Source organism: Scomber scombrus, chromosome 15 (assembly GCF_963691925.1).
Source record: "Scomber scombrus chromosome 15, fScoSco1.1, whole genome shotgun sequence".
NCBI classification, from domain to species: Eukaryota; Metazoa; Chordata; class Actinopteri; order Scombriformes; family Scombridae; genus Scomber; species Scomber scombrus.
The window spans coordinates 5961878-5986478 of NC_084984.1; the positions used below are offsets into that span (position 1 = coordinate 5961878).

At 39.9% G+C, this 24601-nt stretch overlaps 1 protein-coding gene across 1 annotated transcript in view; it reads right to left on the reverse strand.

The window, feature by feature from the left end:
• Positions 1-22897, reverse strand: part of exd3 (exonuclease 3'-5' domain containing 3) — a 43216-nt gene extending 20319 nt beyond the window's left edge. The window contains exons 1-19 of the mRNA XM_062434290.1: positions 22800-22897; positions 21307-21366; positions 17997-18061; positions 16860-17021; positions 15746-15931; positions 15604-15657; positions 15342-15481; positions 15136-15242; positions 14973-15046; positions 13719-13757; positions 13460-13626; positions 12699-12852; positions 12319-12517; positions 12113-12222; positions 11176-11362; positions 10846-11003; positions 9739-9957; positions 9516-9569; positions 9259-9390 (exon numbers count right to left, since the gene is read on the reverse strand). Coding sequence (XP_062290274.1) covers positions 9259-9390; positions 9516-9569; positions 9739-9957; positions 10846-11003; positions 11176-11362; positions 12113-12222; positions 12319-12517; positions 12699-12852; positions 13460-13626; positions 13719-13757; positions 14973-15046; positions 15136-15242; positions 15342-15481; positions 15604-15657; positions 15746-15931; positions 16860-17021; positions 17997-18061; positions 21307-21334 — 2235 coding nt within the window. The 5' untranslated portion in view covers positions 21335-21366; positions 22800-22897. The remainder of the gene's footprint in view (positions 1-9258; positions 9391-9515; positions 9570-9738; positions 9958-10845; positions 11004-11175; positions 11363-12112; positions 12223-12318; positions 12518-12698; positions 12853-13459; positions 13627-13718; positions 13758-14972; positions 15047-15135; positions 15243-15341; positions 15482-15603; positions 15658-15745; positions 15932-16859; positions 17022-17996; positions 18062-21306; positions 21367-22799) is intronic.
• Between the last annotated feature and the right edge of the window lie 1704 nt (positions 22898-24601).

The following is a 24601-nucleotide window of genomic DNA, read 5'->3' on the forward strand; positions in this document are numbered from 1 at the left end:
CACACACACTCGCACGCACACACACACACACACATTCACTCACGCACACACACATTCACTCACGCACACACACAAACAGAGCAAGACAAACAGGACATTCCAGCTGCCGGCTGCACCGGATTCCTCGCCTTGGCTAATCTGAAACGGAGAGTGAGACTGGGAGTGGAGCGGAGAAGCGAGGCAGGGTGAGAACAGTGGGTGAGGGAGAGCAGGAGAGATGGAGAGAGAGAGAGAGAGAGAGAGAGAGAGAGAGAGAGAGAGAGAGAGAGAGAGAGAGAGAGAGAGAGAGAGAGAGAGAGAGAGAGAGAGAGAGAGAGAGAGAGAGAGAGAGACCAAGCAGCAGGTGAGAAGGAGAAACAGATATAGAGAGGTAGGGAGGGGAGAGAAATAAATAAATGTTTGGGAGCAAACAAGCAGCTGAAAAAAATGAGATTTAGAATTTTTTTTTTTTTTTAACCAATGAAGGCCTACTGTAGTATAAATGTTTCCATATAATTGTGTCATCGTGCATATCTGAGTGGGCATTTGTGTATAGTCATAAACAAACAAATTTAACAGCATATGCCTCTCACCTAATGTCAGCTAAGATTGGCTCCAGCTCCCCCGTAACCCCCTAAAGGATAAGCGCTAAAGAAAATGGATGGGTGGAAGGATGTTATGATACTGTGAATACTAGAGCCTGAACGATACCGGAGTTTTGGGGCAGATGGCTATACCGATAGATATATCTTACTTATACAGAACAAAAAACAAAAACACACATTTTTTGCAATGATCCCTCAAACACTTGTGACTATGTAATGGAGGCATCATATTTTATAGGTTAGCAACAAACTCGATTGTATAACATGAAAGCAGTGCACTTTAACAGTTAACTTCACTGGAAATTTAATAATTTGAAATAATTAAAAATAGATAAAACACAGAACAAAAAAAAACATGTACGTATATATTAATCCTGAATTAAGAAAAAGGATCAGAAAAACATGAAATGCCATATAACTTTTTTTGTTTTTAAATATCAGTGCATATCGGACGACATACGCCCAAATGGATATCTGTGGCCAATATCTGCTGACCAATATATCAGTCGGACTCTAGTGAGTACCTACTCGGGGTCAGCAGAAAGTAAGAAGCTGTTTGCTAAATGTATTAATTTTAACTGAAATTGACTTTTTGCACATGATCCCTGACAAATAAGTTTGATTTTAAAAAGATGTTTTCATATATGTCATCAGCCATTTAAAAATGAATGTGTGATCTACAACCAGGTAATTTCAATAGTGTCCTGACATGCATTTAAATAAGGAAGAGCGAATGAGAGACAGGTAGAAAGAGAGAAAATGGGAGTGGAAGTAGATGAAGTGAACAAGGGAAAAGACAAAGAAGTACTCAAACCATGTCTACACTATTGCATGAATTTTTTCAAAAACACCATTTACAGTGTTTGTTGAAAAAATGTTTTCATTGAGGGTTTGCCATCTGAATTTAAAAAGGCCTTCTTTCAGGCAGTTGGCAAACAAACAAGTAAAAAGGTTGTTTGAACATACCATGAAGCCTGTTTTGACAAACAACATGCACGCTCGATCTGGAGGACAGAGCCTCGCTTATCAGACTTTCTCTATTGTCACCTTTTTCAGTTTCAATATACAGATAGCACATTGCAGCTGCTCACATTGCACTATATTTCTGTTTCCAGACCGTAAAAGAGTTACATGATTGTCATCAATGCTATAAGTTTACCTTGGCACTGAATTCATGTTTTATACTTGTAAGGGGTTTTTACAACACAAACAGGAAAATATGTCCTTGACAATACCTGCATTGTATGATCGGCTATACTCACATAAAAGGTATGGACAAACAGCAGAAAGTTGGCTTCTTAAAACTGCTTTTAAGCAGAAGTACACTGACCATATTTGTGAGAGGCTCACAAACTGAAACTCTACATGTTAATGTTCAACCCACAAATCAGATGCATCATTTAAATATTTTCACTGGGAACATTAAGTGGATGGGTCACCAAGTGTTTATGTATGACATTAGACATGATGTAAAGTGATGGGAGAGCGAGGAGAGGCTGATCCGACAGGGTTGTGACATGAGAAGGAAGCACCACAGATTATTAACTCTGGAGTGAATCCTAGATGTATAATTAAATAGTCTGAAAACCACACACACACACACACACACACACACACACGCACACGCACACGCACGCCTTTCCAAGTGGACAAACCCCAGCGGTGCTTAAGCGACTATAAATTCACACACAAGCATGCAGATACACATCATACGTGCACCCGCACTCACAGGTGTCATTGCATTGCTATGCTATCCTGGGGCCAACTTGACTGTGGGAAAAGAAGGCAGGCATAATTTCTTTAAGAGCAGATGCTTGGTGAGTGATGGCTCATCTTCTTCCTTATCTATCTCTCTCTGTCTCTCTCTCTGTATATGTATGTGTATGTGTGTGCGTGTGCGTGTGTGTGTGTGTCTACTATTGTGTCTGCTCAGACAACCATGAGAATCAACTTCAAAATGAGTCAGGGACACTGAAGGCACATCTCACAGGTTACAAGCTGCAGGATTTTAGGGGATTTTCGCATGTTTCTAAACAAAGCTGTCTGTTTCTCACAAAGTCAACATTTAACCACAACTGACAAACTACAGAAGTGTCTATTAAAGCTAAAATACAAATATCTATACTTGAAAATATACATTATCTAAAGATTTTCTTAACTATTAAAATTAATTTGATCCTCAAAATGTCATTTTCTAAAGACTTTTCTTAAAGATGAGCTGGTATGACAGCCTCAGATGACCAATTAAGATCATTATAAAACAAATGAACATTTCAATTCTACAAATAGCTAAATTAAAGATTCTGAGAAAGCTGTAATAAAAACTTAGAAAACACAATTTTTTCTTTCACACATATGAAGACTTTGGTGTCATGTAAGGGATATCACTGGAACACAGTTCAATTAAATCATTTTATATGTGAATTTACCTGTATTTGTCAAGCATGATATATTTTTACATCAGAAAAATCACTACTGATATTGTGATTTTAACCATATTGCCCATTTTGCTTTTCTCCCTATTATTAATCCAACCACGATATATATTGTGTATACAATAAGATTAATTAATAACACTGGACTTCTTAATTAGCGTGGTACCATGGTTTCCTCTTTCATTGACTTCATTATGTTCCAGTGTATTATGATGAATAATCATGCATCGTGGCAGAGGGATACAACACATGTGTACGTATTTGACGGCCTGGGAATGAGAACTTTTTGGTCATTTCAGACTAAACCCTAATCCTAACACAAGCACTTCAGGCCATCCTTAGTGACTCACTGAGTCAGCTTCCCATTCCGGCGAAAAATTCATCTCCACATCAAATGTTATCCCCCTGAGTAGCCAAGTGAAAGCTAAATATTTGTGGTCCGGTCTTACTTGCTCACTCATTCATGAACTTACACACTGGAGTGACACAACAATCACAATGGCCTTTCCTGATCTGGTTCCATCGACAGACAGACAGACAGACAGACAGACAGACAGACAGACAGACAGACAGACAGACAGACAGACAGACAGACAGACAGACAGACAGACAGACAGACAGACAGACAGACAGACAGACAGACAGACAGACAGACAGACAGACAGACAGACAGACACAGGTACAGCATGTCGCCCTTGAGACAAAAAACAGACAAAGGAGACGGACATACAGGCCACTCAACAGTCACTCATAACTACATAACTGCTCCCACTAACAATCAACATGTGTGTATGCCAGAAAGAGTGACCTGTGTTATGTGTGAGCAACACTTTATCCCAGTGTGTGTGTGTGTTCACTTTTTGCACTTTCTCAAACTGTGTGTGTGTGTGTGTGTGTGTGTGTGTGTGTGTGTGTGAGTGTGAGTGTGAGTGTGTGTGTAAGTGTAACAGGAGACGCGAAGCCTTCACCACACACAGTGGGAAATATTTGGGATGGTTTCCCTCGGAATGTCTTGGCGTGCCTATGGAATGCCCCCCTCCTCGCCGTCTCCTCCTCCCCCCTCTCTCTCTCTCTCTCTCGCTGTCGCTCCCTCTCGTCTCCGGAGAGGGGAGGGAGAGGCAGAGTGGGAAAACGGCGGGACGCACAAATTCAACCCCTGTTTTGTCACCGCGCACAACGCTACACGCACAGAGACGGTGCATGAATGCGGACGGAGTCACCGAGCTTAAATGCTTTATGCAAGTTTCTGAGAACGTGACATGGGTGTTGGGGTTTCAGAGCTCGTGTGTGACCGCAGTGTGACACTATGCATATTTGTGGTTACCTAAAACAAGAAAGCAAATATGACTTCAGGTGTGAGAATAGGGTAGAGTTCAAGTCTTCAAAAAGGATCTTTCGTTTTCTGCTGGACTTTAAAACATCCTGAGTGTGACTAACCCTTCTGCACTCATACACTCACACATGCACAAATATACACACACATACACACAGGCAGTGAAGGGTAACTTTAAACGTGTCTCAACCTCTCACATTCCTCCTGTTTCTCAGCCCGCGGCTCTCTTTGTAGATCAAAAGGACAGACAACAAGTCTTTCTATCGCCTCGCCCTCCTTCACCCCTCCTCTTCCTTCATTGCCATCTTTCTCAGACACTCTCTCTTCCTCTCTCTCGCTCTCTCTCTCTTCCTCACTCAGCAAACACTCTTCTCACTTGCACACAAGCTGATTATTTCTGACTTTCTCACACAATCTCTATAATACCATCTCAGCTAATCCGGGCTATTTTTATGTCTTTCTCCTTATCGCTAACTCACTTGCTTTCAGTGCTGTTCCCTTTTTCTCTCGGTCTTCTTACCTCCCTGCCATCACCTCTGTTCTCACTTCTCTCCCTCCCTCCCTCCCTCTCTCCCCTTTTCCTCTCCCTTACACCCCCCCCCAACCCTCAACCAATCTCTCCCACCCCTCCCTCTCACGGTGTGGCGGTTCCTGTTGCTCTTGTTTTCACTTCCCCAGTAGTCTGGTGCGTGGGAACCAGTGTTTCTGCTGCAATAGTGTCTATGACTGTGTCTGAGTGTGTGTGTGTGTGTGTGTGTGTGCATCTGTGGCCAAGTGTGTGCGCTCAACTGCTACGTGTGCGTGTTTAAAGGTGCTGAGGAGACTTTGTGTTTGCCTGTGTATGTTAGTGTCAGTATGTGTTTGTCAGTTCGGGGTTTTGAGCGGGTATGCGTATCACTGTATATGAGTATGTGTGTTTGGTTGGTTTCATGTCTATCTTTCAGGCAATCTCTGCTATCTCAACATGTCTATAAAAGGCCAGTATGGGACATCTGATGGAACTACGCAACCCCAACGGAAGTGTGTGTGCGTGTGTGCGTGTGTGTGTGTGTGTGTGTGCGCGTGCATGTCCGGAAAGTATAGACAGAGCAGGCATTAGTGGTAAGGAAAGGATACAGCTGAATAAGGAAACTGTAATGGACCAATCGCCAACTCCACCCTCTTACCCAACCCTGTGCAGGAATCCAGAGATGAAATTTTGTTAAATGCTGTGACATTTGTCAACATCCTGACACAGTGAAATCTATCGAAACACATCTCGGAGTCGAAACAATATGAATAACAAGGCATGTTGATATATGGAGAATAAACTATCAATAAATGATTTTTTTTGATGATCACAAATGAAAAACAATAACTACTGTATGTTCACATCCTGTAGTTTTCTTTAGTGCTGGAGGTGAGTGACACTTGTTCTACTGGGTTAAAAAAAGAATGATGACTAAAAACACAGTCATGTAACTGCGGTGACCAAATATTTGATATGCTTGAAATGAGTATAAGCTTCAGCTTGGATATATAGTTTGCATGCAGGACACAGATGCTTTTGACAAACCTACCTCGTACATACACAATACTTGTACGTAGGATCTGTTTATTGATAGTTTGGTTCTGCACTGGAGATTTGTTGGCAGTAAGAAAAATATATTTAAAAAAAAACAAACTTCCAGCCTCATCCTTTCATGGCATTGCTGATAATTATATGATAACACATTTTTATCCCAGCCACACTGCATTTAATCTTTAAGTCCGCCTGACTCCTTTTGTTTTTGTAACAATGAATATATTTCTACTGGTTATCAATCCATCCTGTGTTGTACCCCTCTGCCATGACAAATAGCACATTTCCATAAGTTGTTCTGCCTCTTTTAGAGTAGATATGTGAGAAACTATTTCTTTCATATTAGTCTGAATCAGTGTGTCATAAAAGCTTGCAATGCAGTGTCTTTTTTTTTTAAACCAGCTCTTCATTGTACAAGCCTGCAGACAAGGATACCCATACACAGAAGGCCCTTCTACATCTCCCTTTCGCTCTTGGGGTCTCCATGGTGGACACATTCCTATGCCTCTAAAATCTGTGTGGCCTATTGATACACAGAGACAAACATTAACCCTTTCCCTGCAAAATCTTTACACACACACACACGTACACAAGACTGTGGTTAATCTCCTCTTCTCTGTCTTTTTTTTTTTTTTTACTTCTCTTTCCTCATGGCATTCATCTGTAGTGTATGTGCATGAGGGAGAAGCACAGAGAGACAAAGGGAGAGAAACTAACCCATCCATTGCTAATCAGAGAGCTTTACAATCAGATAACAAAGGGGTTAACTTCGCCTGGGTGGGCCTTGGAGCAGCCCCCAGGGTGAAAAACTCTCTCTCGCTCTCTCTAACACACACACAAAAACACACACACACACACACACACACACACACACACACACACACACACACACACACACACACACACACACACACACACACACACACACACACACACACACACACACACACACACACACACACACACACACACTCTTCAGAGGACATTACATTGACTTACATTAATTTCCTGGAGACAAATCCTAACCTTAACCATAACCACCACATGTCAAAAAGGAAACCTTAATGTAACCCAAATCTGGCCTTCACGTTAAACCAAGTCTTCACCCTAAAAGTAATGATTTAAATTAATGGGACTTGGACTTTTGTCCCCATAAGGGGGTCAACTCCCCACAGCATGACTATGTAAACAGATCTATGTCCCCACAATATGAGGAATACATGGACTGACCACACACAAATACACACACACCCACATACCTTAAATTGTTATTAACTAGTATTGTACCTGACAATAATCCATTTTAATATGAACTGCATTGATTTTTAAAGTTACCTTTTCATCTTTAAGGTTCAGTAAAGTCATTTATTGTCTGTCCTAAATAAAGAAACATTTTTGGATATTTTGTTTTAAATAATTAATTTCAGAAAATGATTATATAGCTTAAGGGGACATACAACCTCAACCAGGACATTAAAAAGAGATTACTCACATCTTAGGACCATCTGATTGAAGTATATAAACTGATGGGAAAGATCTGCGGGAGAACCGTTTCTAGTGGTGTGAAACACCAAATCATTTTAGAGGTCACATTTGGTCTTCCTTTGGCCATAATATGTCAAATTAGCCTCCTCTTGAAGTGGTGTTTGGAGTGACCCATAAATAGGGACGGTAGGAGGAGGACCATTTGTCCACTGGTCGTCAGACAGGTTTTTTTTAGGGTGCTTGCGTGTGTTTGTATCATCATCAGTAGCATCAAGGTGGTCCAAGTTTTCTACATTTTGGGTCTGAGACAATTGCACCTAATGGTGTATCTTGACACATTTGGGCCCCCCTACTAAGAGCTGGCCAGAACACCCAAGTTTAGAAACTGCCCAGCACACACCACTGCCACACACAAATACAGCCGCTGTAGCACACACACAGGTTTCCCTAAACAGCCACCCACAGAGATATTTACAGGTCAGGTGCAGTAAATAAAACTGTTTTTGGCAGCAACTGCCATTGGAAGTCTCTTCAAGGCTTTGCAGAATTATAAAACAGGAATTAAAATAATGCAGTGTAAAGCACTGTACATGTTTCGGTAATTGAGGGAAGAAGAACAAAACACTAAAAAAGATTTCTGAGGAAACATGAATGACAAATATTCAGTTTCATTTCCTTCCAGGTTCAACTCTTTCATCCTGGATCCCTCCTAGTGGTTACATTATCTTTCAAATCCTACATTTTGAAAAAGATTAAAATAGCGATTGTTTACTTCCTCCCCCTCCTCATCCATCCATCCATCACTCCATTTTCCTTCTTCCCTACCACATCCTCCAGCTCCTCCCAGGGCATACTGAGGCATTCCCAGGCCAGATGGAATAATGCAATCCCTCTACAGTCTCTTGGGTCTGCCCCAGGGTCTCCTCCCAGTTGGACATACCTCCACAGGGAGGCAACCAGAAGGGATACTAATTAGACGGCCTAGTTGGCTACCTTCAATGTGAACGTGCAGCAGTTCAACTTCAATCTGCTTCCGAATGTTTGAGCTCCTCATCCCTGTCAGTGAGGGTGAGCCTGCTTGTATCTGCAATCTCGTTCTTTCAGCCACTGTCTCCACATTACACACAGCAACCCACATCACTGCCAATGTCATACCAATCTGCATGCCAATCTCTCACTCCATCTCAACATCACAAGTGAACAGGAGCCAAAGACAGTCACATAGAGGCGAAAACTCTCCTCCTGCGCAACACTGGAGAAGAGTTTGGTTTCAAGAGTTTGGTACTGGAGCCAACGCTGAATGTAGACGTAAACCAAACCATATGACGTTTCTGTAGCTTCACCTTTTGCAGTAACTTTTGCTCCTTCTCCAACATAGAGGTGACATTCCACGTCCATAAAGGCAGTTTTTGTAGCCGGAGCTCAGCATGTCAAGACCCCATTTTGCCTGCTTTGAAAAAGCACTTCTTCTCCCTTTGCCCTTACAATTGATACAATTCTTCCCCTTTCACTGAGTATTACACAATAAACCACAGCCACCACAAGCTTGGTTCTCATAATTCAGGAAGCTAGCCAGTTCAGCAGTGTTTATTAACCACAGAGATATTGCCTGAGATTCATGTTTCTTGCACTTCTCACTGAGATAGGACTTCAATCTTTTCCCTTTTCTTTCTCAATGAAAGTTACTGTGAGTAAAGTTTCAGCTAAATGCCTGAAACATAAATGTATCGTGTAATTGTATGTATGTAATCTGTTAATCTAATCAGTCTTTTAGCAGACTGACACAGAACTCAGCCGGTGCCAACATTTATACACAGTTAATTTAACAAATATTTTCAGAAGGAGCGTAAAGTTTCCTACCTGGCAGCGGCTGAATATATCGCTGGGAGTGGGCTGGACGTTGAAGTGTCTGAGGACTCTAACCGCCTGGTCTCTGGCTTTTTCTGAACAGTCTAGGGAGAGACAGCGACCCTCACCCACCTGGGACCGCAACTACATGGGGAGACCCACAGAAACCAAATCAATACAAGTGAACAATAAACACACATTAAACACATCACTGGATTGCAGGTTGATGTTTCTTCATAGGTTCCCTCTGGCATGCATGCATTACTTACACTTAGGTATGGTTGTCCACATGTGAGTATGACTCGGCCTTCGGCTTGTGCTAACTGAAACACAACACATTAACATCAGGACAAAAGGACACAATAAATAAAAAACCTGCAATCTCTACATTGTGTAGCATTGGCTGACTGTGTTTGGTTCCTTCATGTATTTATTGTCCTTGTATAAAGAGCTAAGTGTATGTCTTCAGCTTAGACCGCTAACTCAACTCACCATTGCTGCTTTTCTGTGATCATCAGTGTTCTCCAACATGACCACATCGACTCCTAAACAGCGCAGGTACCTCCCGAGCCCCTGCAGCATGTTGTCACACACCACCCGCAACTGCTGGGGGGGCAAAGCGGGGGAGTCCTCTGAGGGCTTCTTGCCACACAGGAGGCCTTTCTCTGTGTCAGAGCGAGGGGGACTGAGCCTTTGAGCCCCCTGACATTCCTAAATGGACAGAGACAATAATGTGATACTTAACTGATCCCCATAGGGGGATTTTCTTTTCACTTGCACCGCAGTGCAGGGAGGTCAAAGCACAGGGTGAGCTATACAACTGCACCCCTGGAGTTGATAGGAACTGCCGAAGTGTCTTGGTCAAACACACATTGTCCCTCCCTGCAGGCTGGATGCTCACACCCGGGTTCTGCAGTTGAAGGTTTTCCATATTGTGTTAATCAGAAGCTCACAGGACTAAGAATTGTATTAGCACAATAGTTATAAAAAATACATACATCAGACACGTTGGATCATGTCTAATGACTGTTCTAAAGAAATGTGCAGGAAAACACTCAAATTTGGACGGCGTGTATGAGGAAAAATCTCATATGTGCTGTCGTTTAAATGCCTTTTATTAAAAATACCATTCTGACACAAAGCCTGTTTCCTCAGGATCCTTGTTTGTTCATAGCAAAGTCCTAACAGGAAAGTGTTTGTACAGAGATGTTTCTGATAAAGTAAAGTAACAGTGTGTAAGTCTGAGAGGAGAACCATAGTCCACTTATTCAAAGACAAACATGAACATGTCAAGGTCGGGTCAACACAGGTCAATTAGTAAATGAAATCAAGCTTCAATGATTTCTTATCTCATCAATTAAATTCCCATCTGCTGATTTCAGTTTATCTGTCTCTATCTGTAGTATCTGTCTTGAAAAAAAAGATAAGAAAAGAGTCCGTTTTCCTGAGCTATGTGTCTTTTGTGTGTTGGCCTTCAAGGAAACTTGTCTTTTTAATTTATTTATCATCACATCCTAGACTTCAAACCATTTGGTGTCCATGACAATCTTATAAAAATAAGTAAACAAACATTGTAAATAACAGCAATTGACCCCTGACCTGTTTCTTTTGCGTTGCTCGTTTATCCTTGTGCTTCTTCTCTCCTCCCTTCTCTGATTGGCTTGAAGAGATGCTGCGCAGGTCTGCTGGCAGCCCAAAGGATGCTGGGTTGCTGGAAAGGACAGAGTAAACATCCAGCAAACAGTAGGCATCTGCCACTAGAAGGAGGTTGAGAGAGAAAGAAAGAGGAAGATTGGAGGGGTGGGGTTGGGTTTATTGGTTTGTAGTTCGTCAGGGGACAACAAAATAATCTGTGATATTCTATAGTGAAAAGAACAGCGACCATCTGTCTCTCTGTCATTGTGTGCCTGCGCATGTATAATACTTTACCTGCATATCTAATTTGGCTGATGCGTAGCGGCCGCTTCTCCCAGTTGGACATCTGCTCCGTCTTGTCCAGGGGCCTTCCCAGGACCTGTTGTACCAGCAGACTGAGGCCTTTCTCTGCAGAGCCCTCTCCTACCAGCACCTCCTTAGGGCCATTTTGAGTCCCTTTGAACTTTGAACCACGCTGGGTCTATGTAAGGCATTACAGAAATGATGAAGATTTGTCCATTAAACACTTGTTTCCTTTCACTAAAAAAACAAGGTTGCAAACTCAACAGCTTGATTCATTTTGACAATGCAAAGTTCCGGGCAAAACATTTTAAAACGTTCAAATAGTTCCTCCCATCTATTGTTCTGCCAAGACATACTGTTTCAGCCAGGCATCTTCAAAAATATGCCTTAGATTCCTCATTTCCTGCAATAGGCAACCTACACTAACAGATGGTGAATTGACCCATGTTGCCATTTTCATACTCATATCCTCCTAAAAGACTATGAGTCACCTCTAGTCCTGTACACCTGGCTGCATGGGATACAGTGGACAAGAAAAAGAAAACACTGATGCTTGTCAAGCTCAACCAGTTCAAAAAAATCCCCTAAAGTCTTCCTAAAGTTATTTTTTATTATATTTATACACAATTTTAAGTTGAATGTCATAATAAGTGTAAAATAAAAACGTTTTTATTTGTTTTAAATGTTTTTTTTAAATTTTAAAATAGAAATGTGAGATCAGTTCTCAGGCGTCAGCTTTTGCTTTTATAAAAATCTACTGAAATATGGAATTACTAATTTATCAAAACAAACTCTGCATTTGTAGAAACGTAACACCTCTTTTAATAAAGAAAACATGATAGTCTTGTGGTTCCTCTTTAGACCACATTCCAGATTTAATTTTAAAGCATATTTGTATGAAATTATGTGAACGACAGGATAATGTTACCTTTTGGTGTATACTAAGAAGATCAAGCACCCCGTCCATCTTTAATGGCTCCTCTAACAATTGGTGCCAGGTGGCCAAGAGACACTTGAGATCTCCGGCCATACCATAACCTGAATGAAGAAAAAAAGAGAAATGGTGGAGACAGACCTATAAACAGAAATGCCACAGATACTTTTCACTTAACTTTTGTCAAGTCTGCTGCTTACCCAGTTTAATGACATTGTGTGCAGAGAAAAAGCTCCTGATGAAACTAATAGTATCTGGGTGTTGACACAATCCGTTTGCACAGAGGTCTAATAAGAAAACCTGGTCAAAAACTGCAAGCTGTATCAGAGCAACTCTCTGAGTTGAGATACAGCCAAATGTAGGCTGCCACTCCATGTCAACTCCTACTATGGCACCATCCTAAGATCAAAGACAGGGGACAATAAGACAACAGCAAAAATACAGTGTTTTTAATAGTAAGCCCAAGTGTCTGCCCATCCTTTATAAACATTTTCACTCATGGCTGATTTAAACTTAAGACAAAACCTTGTTTTTAATCAAGGAGACAACATTTTATTTGGTAGCATTTACTTCTCAGTACCTTGAGCACAACACTTCTACATGTCTGGAGAGCTTCCGGAGTGTCCACAAAGTGAACCTTGTCTTTGGTGACTGGCACCTGGTAAAACTTATGACAGTGAGACTCAGATGGCTTCCAGTCCTCAGTCTGTGCCGAATCACCCAGATGCTCTAGTCTGAGTTAAAGGAGACAGAGTGAGAAAAGAGACAACATAAAATCAATTAATGCAGAAGGAGACTGGATAGACGACTATATTAGGGAACCAGAAAAACACAACACGTCACATATCACAAGACATTAGGTCTTATGATTTAGCATTGTATCTGAAATATGGGATAGGTGGTGAAAATCAAAGTCATTTACTCATTCATCAAAGTCACCCTATAATAGTCTAAAAAGACTCATAGTTAATGTAACATTATAGCAAACACAATCAATATAAATAGTAAGCAGATAGGATCCAAAAGTCTGAGACTTTTGCAATGGGAAAGTGGTCTCAGACTTTAGTTCCCATTGTATATTCAGTATAAAATATACATTTATTAGACAATGTGAAGTAGCTTTTGCCCAAGATAGATAAATCAATAATCTAACTGATAGCAGATTGTTTTGCGATGTGTGAGAATGCGGATGTGAGGAACAAACTTTAGGCTCCAGGTTGAAGTTCAGGGACAAAAGCACAGACGCCACACTTATTCCTCTTTTTTAAAAAGAAGTACAGCATAAGCATACCACAAGTTGTACAATAGGTTATGTTTAATGCGTATTTTGGAACAACTCACTGTAAATGTGTCGGTAGACTCTGCTGTGTATCCCATACCCCAATAGGAAGGCGATGTCTGGGAATGCTGTATCTCAGTGACCACTGGGAGGCTTTCTGAAGACCACTGTACCTCACCAACATCTCCACCAACTGGATCTGTAGCTCGAGGTCATCTGCCACTACGTACTATACAAGCATGATATACACGCATGCTTAAAAATCACATTCTGAATATGAAAATACCATTATATATACCGTTTCTCTCTACACACACCTACCTGCACATGGTCACTCCAGTTCTCCTGTGTCATACTTTTCTATGAGAAAACAAAGTGAAAAACGGGTATAAAAAAATTACAAAATCAGTGTTATTCATTACTGACTAATACCATGAAACCTGATTAATCGTTTCTATAATATAATGTTGTTAAATTAAATCTGGTGTGTTCCAACCAGTCTTTGCTCCACATGCTTATAAACTGCCACCATTGTTTTTTCAGTGATTGAAGGTGACAATAAGATCTTTATCTTATCATCTTTTTAGACAGCAGACTCTCCTGAAAGTCAGGAGAATTGATACTTTATTTATTTTTTCTCTCAATCTCGTAGGTCTGACCCTCACAGTCTTTCTTTGGGTAAACTCAAACACCTCCCTCTGTTCATGTTTTTCAGGAATTGAATCCATCCTTCAATCTTATACCAACCGATATTCTACTGAGACTTTTTTAACCAGCTTTTGTTGGCGGAATTCTGTTCGGTAATTAAATTTGACAAATGTGAAACTAAAACCAGAATATGAGATCTAAAAAAACATTTTGAATAAATATTTCATAATGACATAATTAGGCCCTCAAGACAGAAGGAATGTACTGTACATACCGCTTACCATATTTTTATTCATTTAAAAAGATTATTCTTCAAGGGTGTGTCAACTAAACTCTATATATCACTTTATAAAAATTTAAATATTGGCAAATTAATTCCTAATCATTTTAAGCAGTGCATGCGCCAACTAAGCTTATCTTTACCCTTGGAGGTTTCAACATCTCTGTGGGAAAGTCTTCTCTTTCTTTTCCCATCCATATTACACTCATTCACAAAAGGCCCATGCCCTGCTTCTCTTTCACCTACATTTTGGAGTATTTAAGAAAACCATCCTTAGGAATCAGAGGCTGTGCTTCGGTACGTTAATTAATTCAAGGCTCTCATATATAGTTTGCAGATGGTGAAGAGTATAATTTAAAAATATAAAATTTAAAAAGGCAACCATTTAGTTGAGTACAGTTTATAAAAACTGAACTACACCATCAATTTGGTCTTGGAAACTGAGGTCAGAAACAAATACTGACATGTTCCTAGCTAGAGGCTTTACATAGCTGAACTGATAAGATTGCCAAGAAATCAATTAAAAAGATACATTTAAGGAATGTAATTAATACATGTGATGCCGACGGTCTGAATTATTATTAGGTAAGAAAATATAAATCACTGATGACTGCTTATATAACCGCTACTTATTATATATCACTTACCTCTACAAACCTCTTGTACATGAGGAAACGCATAGAGTCCTGTCTCCTCTTGTGCAGAGCATTGGGACAAAGTGCTGCATCAAAAAGACAACATCACTGTCATTTCTGCCTGAGGTGCATACACAGATGCCAAAATGAACTACACGTGTGCACCATCTCACACCTTGATCAATGTTGAATTTCTCCACAAGTCGTAACACATGTTTTGTCAGCATTTTGGGCTTGATCTGTCCCATGCAGTGTTTGGAAACAGAGAGGCGTGGGAACTGCCTGCGGAAACAGACACAGCAATACAGGCTCATACTGCAGCAAACTCACGCCAATTTTTTTTTTTTTAAGGCTTCCAACACATTCATACATGCTCCATACTTGCTTATCATTTCCGCACTGAAATTGGGGTGGCACCAGGAATCTAGCAGTGTGACCAGTCGTAGTTCCAGGTGATTGTGGCCTGTGACGAAGGACTCTGCCAAAGACAACTTATCCTGTAGGATGAGTGGTACACATATCTGCAGGAGAAAATTTGATGAAATTATTGAGGAAGTTTGTTAGCACATCTAAATTATGCTCATATATTCAGTGTTTATGGATGAACACACACAAAAGATTATACAGACAGATGTTTTCTCACCTCCTCCATATTCAGCTCTTTCTGTAACTTCAGCTTTACACTGAGGACTACAGCCTGTGAAAAACAGCAGTGATTCAGTGTCGCTATAGAAAACAATTTAATTTTACTTTCTAAAACTTTGAGAAATAAACTTCACACTCACCTCTTTGTGGCAGTTGAGGGCCTGTAACCTCACAATGTGCAGTTTGAGGATGTCTGGATCTAGGGAGTTGAGTTGGTAGATATTTATGAGACTGTCTACAAAGCCGGGCTGGGTATCTGTTAGTAGGCTGAGAGCCCGACGTTGGACGGCTAATGCTTGCTGCTCTGAAAGTGAACTCAGTGTAACCTGGTAAAAGAAACCAAAAAATTACCTCAGAAATGTTTTCAAAAATAATAGACAACATGAATTGAAAACATGAAGAATGGTGAAAATTGAGAGTCTGAAAAGTGAAACAAGTGTTGTTGAAATAGATTTTTAATGAAAGTCATTAGTCATGAGACAACAGTTGAAGACTTCAGACATTATTTGCTGTGCCTCGGATATACAGCATGTAGCTGAACTCTGAAGCAAGCTGGCTATGATAATAGCAGTGCTTTTATGTGTGTGGGCATAAAGGTACTTCATCAGGGGGCCAGGAATAGTTTAGATGATCAATGTGTTCCAGGATTCTCTTTAAGTTGCAAAGCACCTCATAAAACTGGCTTTAAAGTCACTCAAACCCTCATCTCAGACACCCACCTCTGTCCATAAATCAACTTAAAATGTTTGAAAAAGACACAAAGCACTTTGCTCTAAATATTGTTCCTGCCATCTTCCAACTTAGGGCCTTGTAACATTTTTATACTCCTTCACCACCTGGCTCTAGTCTGAACACTGTGCAGTCACATTAATGTCTACAGCAAACACAATGCTGTGTTCTAACAGTGAATTTATGCACATATTTTACCAATTTATAAATTCAGCTGTGTGATAAATCTCACATATATTGATTATTATTTTAATGTGTACAAAGAAATCAAATCTGTTAAGCCATTTATCTGAAAGAAAGAAACATTTATTGTCTGCAGATGGCAGAGTGGAAAAGTGGGAAAATAATCTATTTACTTTTCAAACTTTTTTCATAAAGATAGTGCACATCAATGTGTGTGCATAAACATTTATAAACTAATAAAGGTGACAACTGGTTGGGAAGTACAGATCTGAAAGTGCTCCAGCATCTCCAGCAGTGCTTTTTTTTGTGTTTACAAACGTTTGCTTGATGAAGCTTATCTACCTGAGGATGTTCCTTCATCCATGTCTGGAATTCCATGAGAATGTGATGGCCGAGGGTGTGGTTCCGACCCCTCTGTTTACCCGGACAGCTCTCCAGGATTGTCATTAAGGCCTCCAGAGGTTCAGACACCTTTGAAAATCCCTGGAGGGCTGCCAAATGTAGCTGTGGGGAAACAGAGAGGGAGGGAGCAGTGTGAACAGAAACTAAACTGCAGAGGAACACAGGCAAATATAAAAGTGTACATCTTTACAGCTTTTTTGCCGTTTATAATATTTTTTTCCAGGTAGGTTCATGCAAAGGAACAATAACATCACCATTGCAAAGGGTGTATCATTTCACAGAGTTGATCACCAGATGTCAGGTTGTCATCTGAACCCTTTGTTCAAGGGAAACATCTCAGTTTGCGTCCAAAACACTGTTTTAGTTTGAAACAATAAAACGCTCTTTTTCATTTATTTGATGTGTGTATTTTTTTATTTCTCAAAATGTTTCAGTGATAACAGAATAGAGAATTTTAAAATCAGTTTTCCCTCAAGGCAACAGTCTTGCGTCATCTTTTAGTGGAATATTCAGCAATCAGCCTGATAGAATTTATAATATAATATTGCATGTTTTCTTCATTTTTGCCAGCAATTCGTCATGTGGGAATTTCTATTTTAAGAGACGATGTTGGTCAAATTAGGTAACTGGCATGTGAATTGTAGGAATACCTGTGGACACACAGGCCCGTGACACATTTTGGTTCCCAAATTAAGAATGCAAACTCTGGCATTAGAAACTTCCTACACTAGAAAATAATATCTGTGTGAGAATGCCTGGCGCTCCGTCTTAATTTGCAAAACAGATGTCATCTACTCAATATCCTCCTCACACAGATCTCAAGTTCATTCAGTGCAATGCAAATTCCTTCCTTCCTACTGACACACTCTGGTTTCCTCATTAACAGACAGACAGACACACTAGCAAGTTTCATTTCAACATGCCGCTCGCTCTCTCTCTCTCTCTCTCTCTCTCATGTTCCTTCCTCTGCAAGTGCTTCTTGCAGACACACAAGGACTCAATCTCCCTACATTAGCAAACACACACACTCAATATTGCATGTGTGGGATTGACACACGCTGTGAAAGTGACTCTCACCGTTTGCAGATCTTTCTGGTTCCATAGCTCGAAGAGTTGGACTGTCAGCACGGTAGGGTCAAGACCTGCGGGGACACCACACACAGACACAGACACAGACACACACACAGACACACACACACACACACACACATATGTGAGGTGGGGTTTCACTCTGACCTTTGACCTTAATCAACCTGTCATGGAATCAAGTTTTTTGTTATATTGACTCTTTCAGGAACTTGATGCCCCTCTAAACTTACTTTTGAGCATTTAAGTAAAGAATCTTCTGCTGATTCTTATAATGACAATATATTTTTTTATCCCCACTCGGAAAATTACCTGCATAAACCAATGCTGTTTATCAACTCTTCCAAAGGTGACTCCTCACTTCTCTACCTGGCTGTGAATTCTAAATATACATTTGGTCATAAAAACTATTCTGAAAACCTTGAAATAACTTGTTTTGTGTCCAACCTAAATCCTAAGCTTGTAGGTAACATGATATACTGGAAATATTGTTTGCTAAAACAGGCATAGCTGAGTAGCCATAACGTCAAATATTATTTCTTTAACAGGCATAGCAGAGCAGCCATAACATCGGATTAACAGCTGAGGCTGGTTGGATAGTGGAGGAACCCGGCATTAGCTCTGCATTCCAGCTGAATCAGCAGCCAAAATACTCTACACAAGACTCTCTGGGCACTTTTTTTTTTTTTTTTGGAAGGCCACAGTGGATAAAAAGGCCCAGAAACAAGAAAAGATGTGAGCTTCATGTTTTGTGTCTATCTGCCTGTGCATGTGTTCCACTCAGACTTCCAGCTTCTTTCTGTTGCTCATGCTGTGTGGGCTCCGCCGTACCTGCCCCCCTACCTCCCTCCCTCCTTCCCAGGGCTAGTTTTCCTGTTCTCCGCTCCCTCCCCGCAGCAGCCTCTCTCGATTTTGTCTCGGATTTCCCCAGGAAAGGGCTATGCGGTGGTCATGGTGTAAAAAATACAGCCTTCCTGATGCATAGCCTGGGAAAGCAGACCAAAAGGCCTCTCCCTCTCTCCTTCTTTACTGTGTCTTTCCTGGCCTGACACTATTTGTGTCCTCATGCTCCTTCTAAAATATTCACTTCAGATGTCTGAGAATGTTTTATTTTTACTCCTCTGAATTTCTACTTAAAAATACTCTACCATACTTTAAATATCTCTGTAAAAAACATGTCTATGTATATATATATATATATATATATATATATATATATATATGTACATATATAAAAAATGTTTTTGTCTCCTTCCCATGTTCATTCATTATCGCTTGTTTGTGATTTTCCCTTTCTCTCCCTCCCCAACGCAGCAATGTCAATTGTTGTTGCATGTTTTAGCCCATTAAGTACAGTACATGTTTTTCATTAGTGTTATTTCCAGAATATACAATAGTTGAATACTTTTTAAATACATTTCCTTCCCAGCAGTCAGTCTGTGGCTTCAACTAATTTCAACTTCATTTGGAAATAGATTTCCAGTTACTTGAAAGTTGATGGAGATACTGTATGAAATCCATCATAATGAACAACATATCTGCATTTTTTTTTTGTAAAAGATAATGATAATGCAGCACAGGCTTTTCAAATTACCCTCCACTTACAAATATCTACGATTATCTCCCCATGAAACCACTTCGACGGCAGCATTACAGCACGCAACGGAAAAACTGTCAATGGCACTGTAGACTGGATTTGAAGTGAATGAGCTAAGACATCAAAAAACAGCCACGGTTGGAAACGTCCTTTAATTTCAGACATTTGAATGGCTTCTGTTTCCTTTGCTGTTCCCCTTCTCTGCTGTTATACACCCCACTCCGACTCATTCATCCCCACTGACGAACATGTGTACTCACACAAACAGCACAACCCACTTCACTTCAGTTTCACTGTTTGTATGAGGAGAGGAGAGGAATGTTGAGCATGTGAGCTTCTTTATAGTCTTGGCTGGTGGGTCAATGACAGAACTGGAGGCTCCCCATTCATAACAGCATAATAACCCCCATCACTGCATACAAATACACGGACGCACACTCACACAGTACATGCACTCGTTCACCTCTGTGAAGGTGTTTTTTATTTTATTTTTAATTGTTGAACTACGAGGATTTGAAATTGAAATTGAAATCCTACATTTAACTAAGTAGAGTTTAAAGTAATATGACACTATCCTAGTCTCACACTATTACAAAACAATAAAAGTCACACTGAAATTTCAGCAAAATTAGTCAGAGATTACAGGCAGGTCTAACAGCCTGTTGCCAGGCAGCTGCCAAAATAAAGGAAACACAAAGATCAAGTGTCTAAATGGGGCGTTTGGTGTCACTACAGCCACCAGAACAGCTTCAGTGTGACTTGGCAGCGGTTGTGCAAGTGGCTCAACTCCACTGGAAGGATGCCACAACATTCTTCGACAAGCACTTCTCTCCTTTTGTATTTTGTTGTAGGTGCTGGAAAAAAAGCTTTCAACAGGTGCCATTGCATGATCTTGAGGAGGAGGAGATTAACAGCACTTGCTGAATTTGATGCTTATTAAAGCAGTGTTTGTGTGTTAATCACCTCTCCACACACTGCAGCTTCGTTTCTATGCCAGTTTTAGACTGACACATACCTACGAGCTCCACTGTGACAAAATAATGATGGTGCTGATATCATTGTACGCCCCATGAGCTCCTTGTGCAGTGTTCAGCAAACTGATGTGGCCAAGAAAGATATGTAAATTAGAAAAAAATAGTAAGTATGGTTTGGCTACACATTTATCCAGTAAGGTTGCCTTAAAATGCCTTTTTTCTCGTACTTGAACAATACTCTACATGGGGGTTATTTAGTGTTGTTAAGAAGTAGTAATCCTGCGGAGCTACAGACCAGGGTGCAAAATTAACTTCTTTATCCACCAGAAAAATGTTAAAATTTTACGAGCCACCCAACAGATTAACATTGTTTTTTTTGGCTGGTGAGTGAAGTGAATCCACCAGCCACTTGCATATTTACCAGCATTTGGCTGGGTGCTGGTTCTAGTTTAGTGCCTTGCCACTGACTTGATCATAGCAGACTGTTATTCCTGTATTCATTGCTTTTGTAGTTGCTATTGTCACACTTGAGGTAAAGTAGGTTACTGTTCATTTCATAAATGTGTTTGTATGAGGATGCATACTTGTTTGGAAAAAAAAGTCAATACCTTTTAACCGTGTTACCCTAAAGGACATTAGCGGCCGGTCACAATACAGTTACTCTCCTGTGTTTAATTTCTGTAATAAATATTAAAAGAGAGTTACACGTTGTGATAAATGTGTTACGAACCTGCTGCCTCTTGAGTGGTGTGGTTCATTTCTGTCCACAGGATGGCAAGCTGCTGTCACTCTGTATAGGAAGGGACACAAAACAACACAGTTCCATAAATAGGTCTCCACCAAAATTGCCATTAGGTATATCATGTTTCTCAGCTTCAAAACTTTGGTATTTGGGTGAACTGTCTGTTTGCACGCAACATGTGAAATTAGGTACTACATACAGTATTGTGGTAAAGCCAAAGCACTGAGCTAACAGGCCAAGATACCATTTCATACATACACCATGGTAGTTTGTGTTTTCTCAACTATGTTGGCCAACAACTGCAGTCTCTTGAAATATATCACTGTACCAAAAACAAACTGTATTGAAAAAATTACTTAAAGTCCCCCTAAACTCAAAAATGTGTTTTTCTTCTTGTTCCTACAGTCGGATGTTTGAGCTCCACTGTACATAATTATGTATGTGCAGAGTTTGACACTAAAAAGCTGTTTTGACATCCAACTGCTAAAAGTGTGTTCATTGAAAATTAGATTTTAAAGTGTGGGCCAACGAGCAGGATTTGTGACATCACAAATCAATATTTAACTTATGTAAGTGTGATGTGGAAATTTGAAGTCATCTTGTGTCCACCACTTAAATTTCTTAAATAAAATACATTTACATTTGTGATTTGTTCTTTATTAAGAATGAAGTATAAGATTTTTGTGGAGAAACAGTATCAGACACAAATTGTTAATCAAAGAAGAACATTTGATATACATATTAAAACATGTCTGGAGGGGATCTTTAAAGAAAGTGGGAGAAAAAAGTCACACATACAGGAGTAAACAAGTAAAACTGTTCAGCACTTAATGATTATGAGCCAGTTTTGCTGATATTATCATTCCTGCACAGACACACAGAAACCTGTGGGAACAGCAGCCTGAGAAAGGGCAAGATGCCAGCTGGCTATGAAACTTGATTTCAGGCTGAGGATGTTTTTTTTAGGCCTGAAGTCTGGTTTGGTTGTTTCTCGCTGTCTGAATGTCTGCAGGCTGTAGGGGCGGGCTTTGGCACTCAGCACTGTCCTGGCAGCTCTACTTTTTCGGAAGATGGAGGAGTAAAGGAGAAGAGATACAGCACACCTGCAGTCAAGTCTTTCTAAATTATCTTCTATCCCCACCTAGTGGTAGCAAAGACACATGCTACTCCCTCTGTGCTCAGTTTCACACTACTGTTAAGCAAACATTAGCTTGTCAGACCTTGTCAAATCAGACATCTACTCTGATGAGACCCGTGTGTGTTAATTTCTCGAGTGTTTTTGGTGTAAGTGTCCACTAAAAGTCATAACCGTGTTTGTAGTTTTTGCTAGTGTGCTTTAAATTGTAATAGTTGGCTTGTGACTGTGACTCATTTTAAGCTAGCTCACATCACAACTCAGAGCTAATATGTCACACTGCTCTCTCCGGAAGACAGTCGACTTTATTCATATGTTTATAAATGAGCAGAAAATAATTACTTACACTGGTGTTACGTTGTCCTGTTGACGCTAATAAACTAACCATGTGCTAATTCACTTCCCTGCTGTTAGCTTCAGGTGGAATAACAACTACCTACCTTCGTTTACGAGTGTTTGGAGCTCTTTCTGCCCCGTGCTTTGACTGTCAGGGAACTTTGTATCTCAGACGGTACCGAAATCCGACTTCTTTTGTGGATTTCCTGACTGTATCCACTAAAATATTTCCTAAATCTGACAGTAAACATAAATATCTGCAACGTTAGTCATGAGGTTGATGGGAGTTTATTGGGAACGGTACATAAAGTATAAGCAAAATTGCCTGTAATCCCAAAATCAGGGCAATTCAATCGCCATGATTTCTCTTGATCTACTCCTTGGTTTTTGACTGTCATGCTGGTTCAAAGCACACTACCACCACCTTGTGGCCGAGGGCCGCAGAACAGACTGCTAAATACTGTATATGTTGATGATTAGATAGATAGATAGATAGATAGATAGATAGATAGATAGATAGATAGATAGATAGATAGATAGATAGATAGATAGATAGATAGAGAGAGAGAGAGAGAGAGAGATAGATAGATAGATAGATAGATAGATAGATAGATAGATAGATAGATAGATAGATAGATAGATAGATAGATAGATAGATAGATAGATAGATAGATAGATAGATAGATAGATAGATAGATCTTTATTGATCCCCTTGGGAGAAATTCAAATTGACACAAGCAGTATAGTGGAAAAAAGTAGCAGCATAAGAGTGAAAGTGATAAAATAAATTAAATAAAATAAAATACTATATACAGTAAACAATCTCTGTGTAAATACATCTGCAACAAATACATTTGCAATATGCAGAAGTTCCTGAGATTATATACCTGTGTGTAATGTTCCTGGGATTAACATAGTAAGGACAGCATCAGTCTTTTTAGTGGGAGTGGGAGGTGCTGGGAATGTTGTGGTGATCGAGCAAATGTATTGCTTGATATAAACTGTAAGCTTAGGGAAATTTGTTTTCTTTTGCTGGAAAATTTGGATAAATTAATATAAAATTTGGATAAAATGAAAGGCAAATTAATCAAATAAAATTGGAAGCCAAGGTTACTGTCGTATTCAGTGAAACTAAACAATACATTTTTCAAGAGTAAAGAAAAGTTGGGGTAGATATTGACCATATTTAACACATCATGACAGTTTACTCCACATCCGTACAGTGTGTGAACAAAACCAGAATAAATGTACCAGTGTTTCTCTGTGCTCTCCACAAATGGTGCCTCCTTTTCAGTCGACTTTGTAGATAAGAGTGCTTCAGGTAGAACTCTTACATAGCCTACTGTTCAAATACTGAATCATAATTAGTTGCTACACCAATTCACATTCATAAATTCCCCATCAGTCATTAATACATGTTTGATTAGTCTTATGGGGAAAAAAGACTATTATATATATTCACTATCACAATTTTGGATACTGTGGATCACATTAGGAAAAGTCCGGTTAAAAGAAATGTGTATAGGGTGTTTTTACATCTACAAAAATGTAAACATTTGACCCTGAACAGTATGTGAGGGTTCAAGGATATCTCTCTAATTTTGTTTGTGATTTTTTTTAAACGTATGTGGCAATAACGACATTTTTTCCCAGCAAATATTTCCATAAATTGTCACTTAATGATATGAATTAATTATAACTAAAATAGACGTGATGGACACCGTGGACACGTGGTCTGAGTTGTTTACCACGTGCTCTGTGCGTCACCTCTAAGCACCGCCGGGTGGCTGCTGCTGTTGTTATTATTGGTGA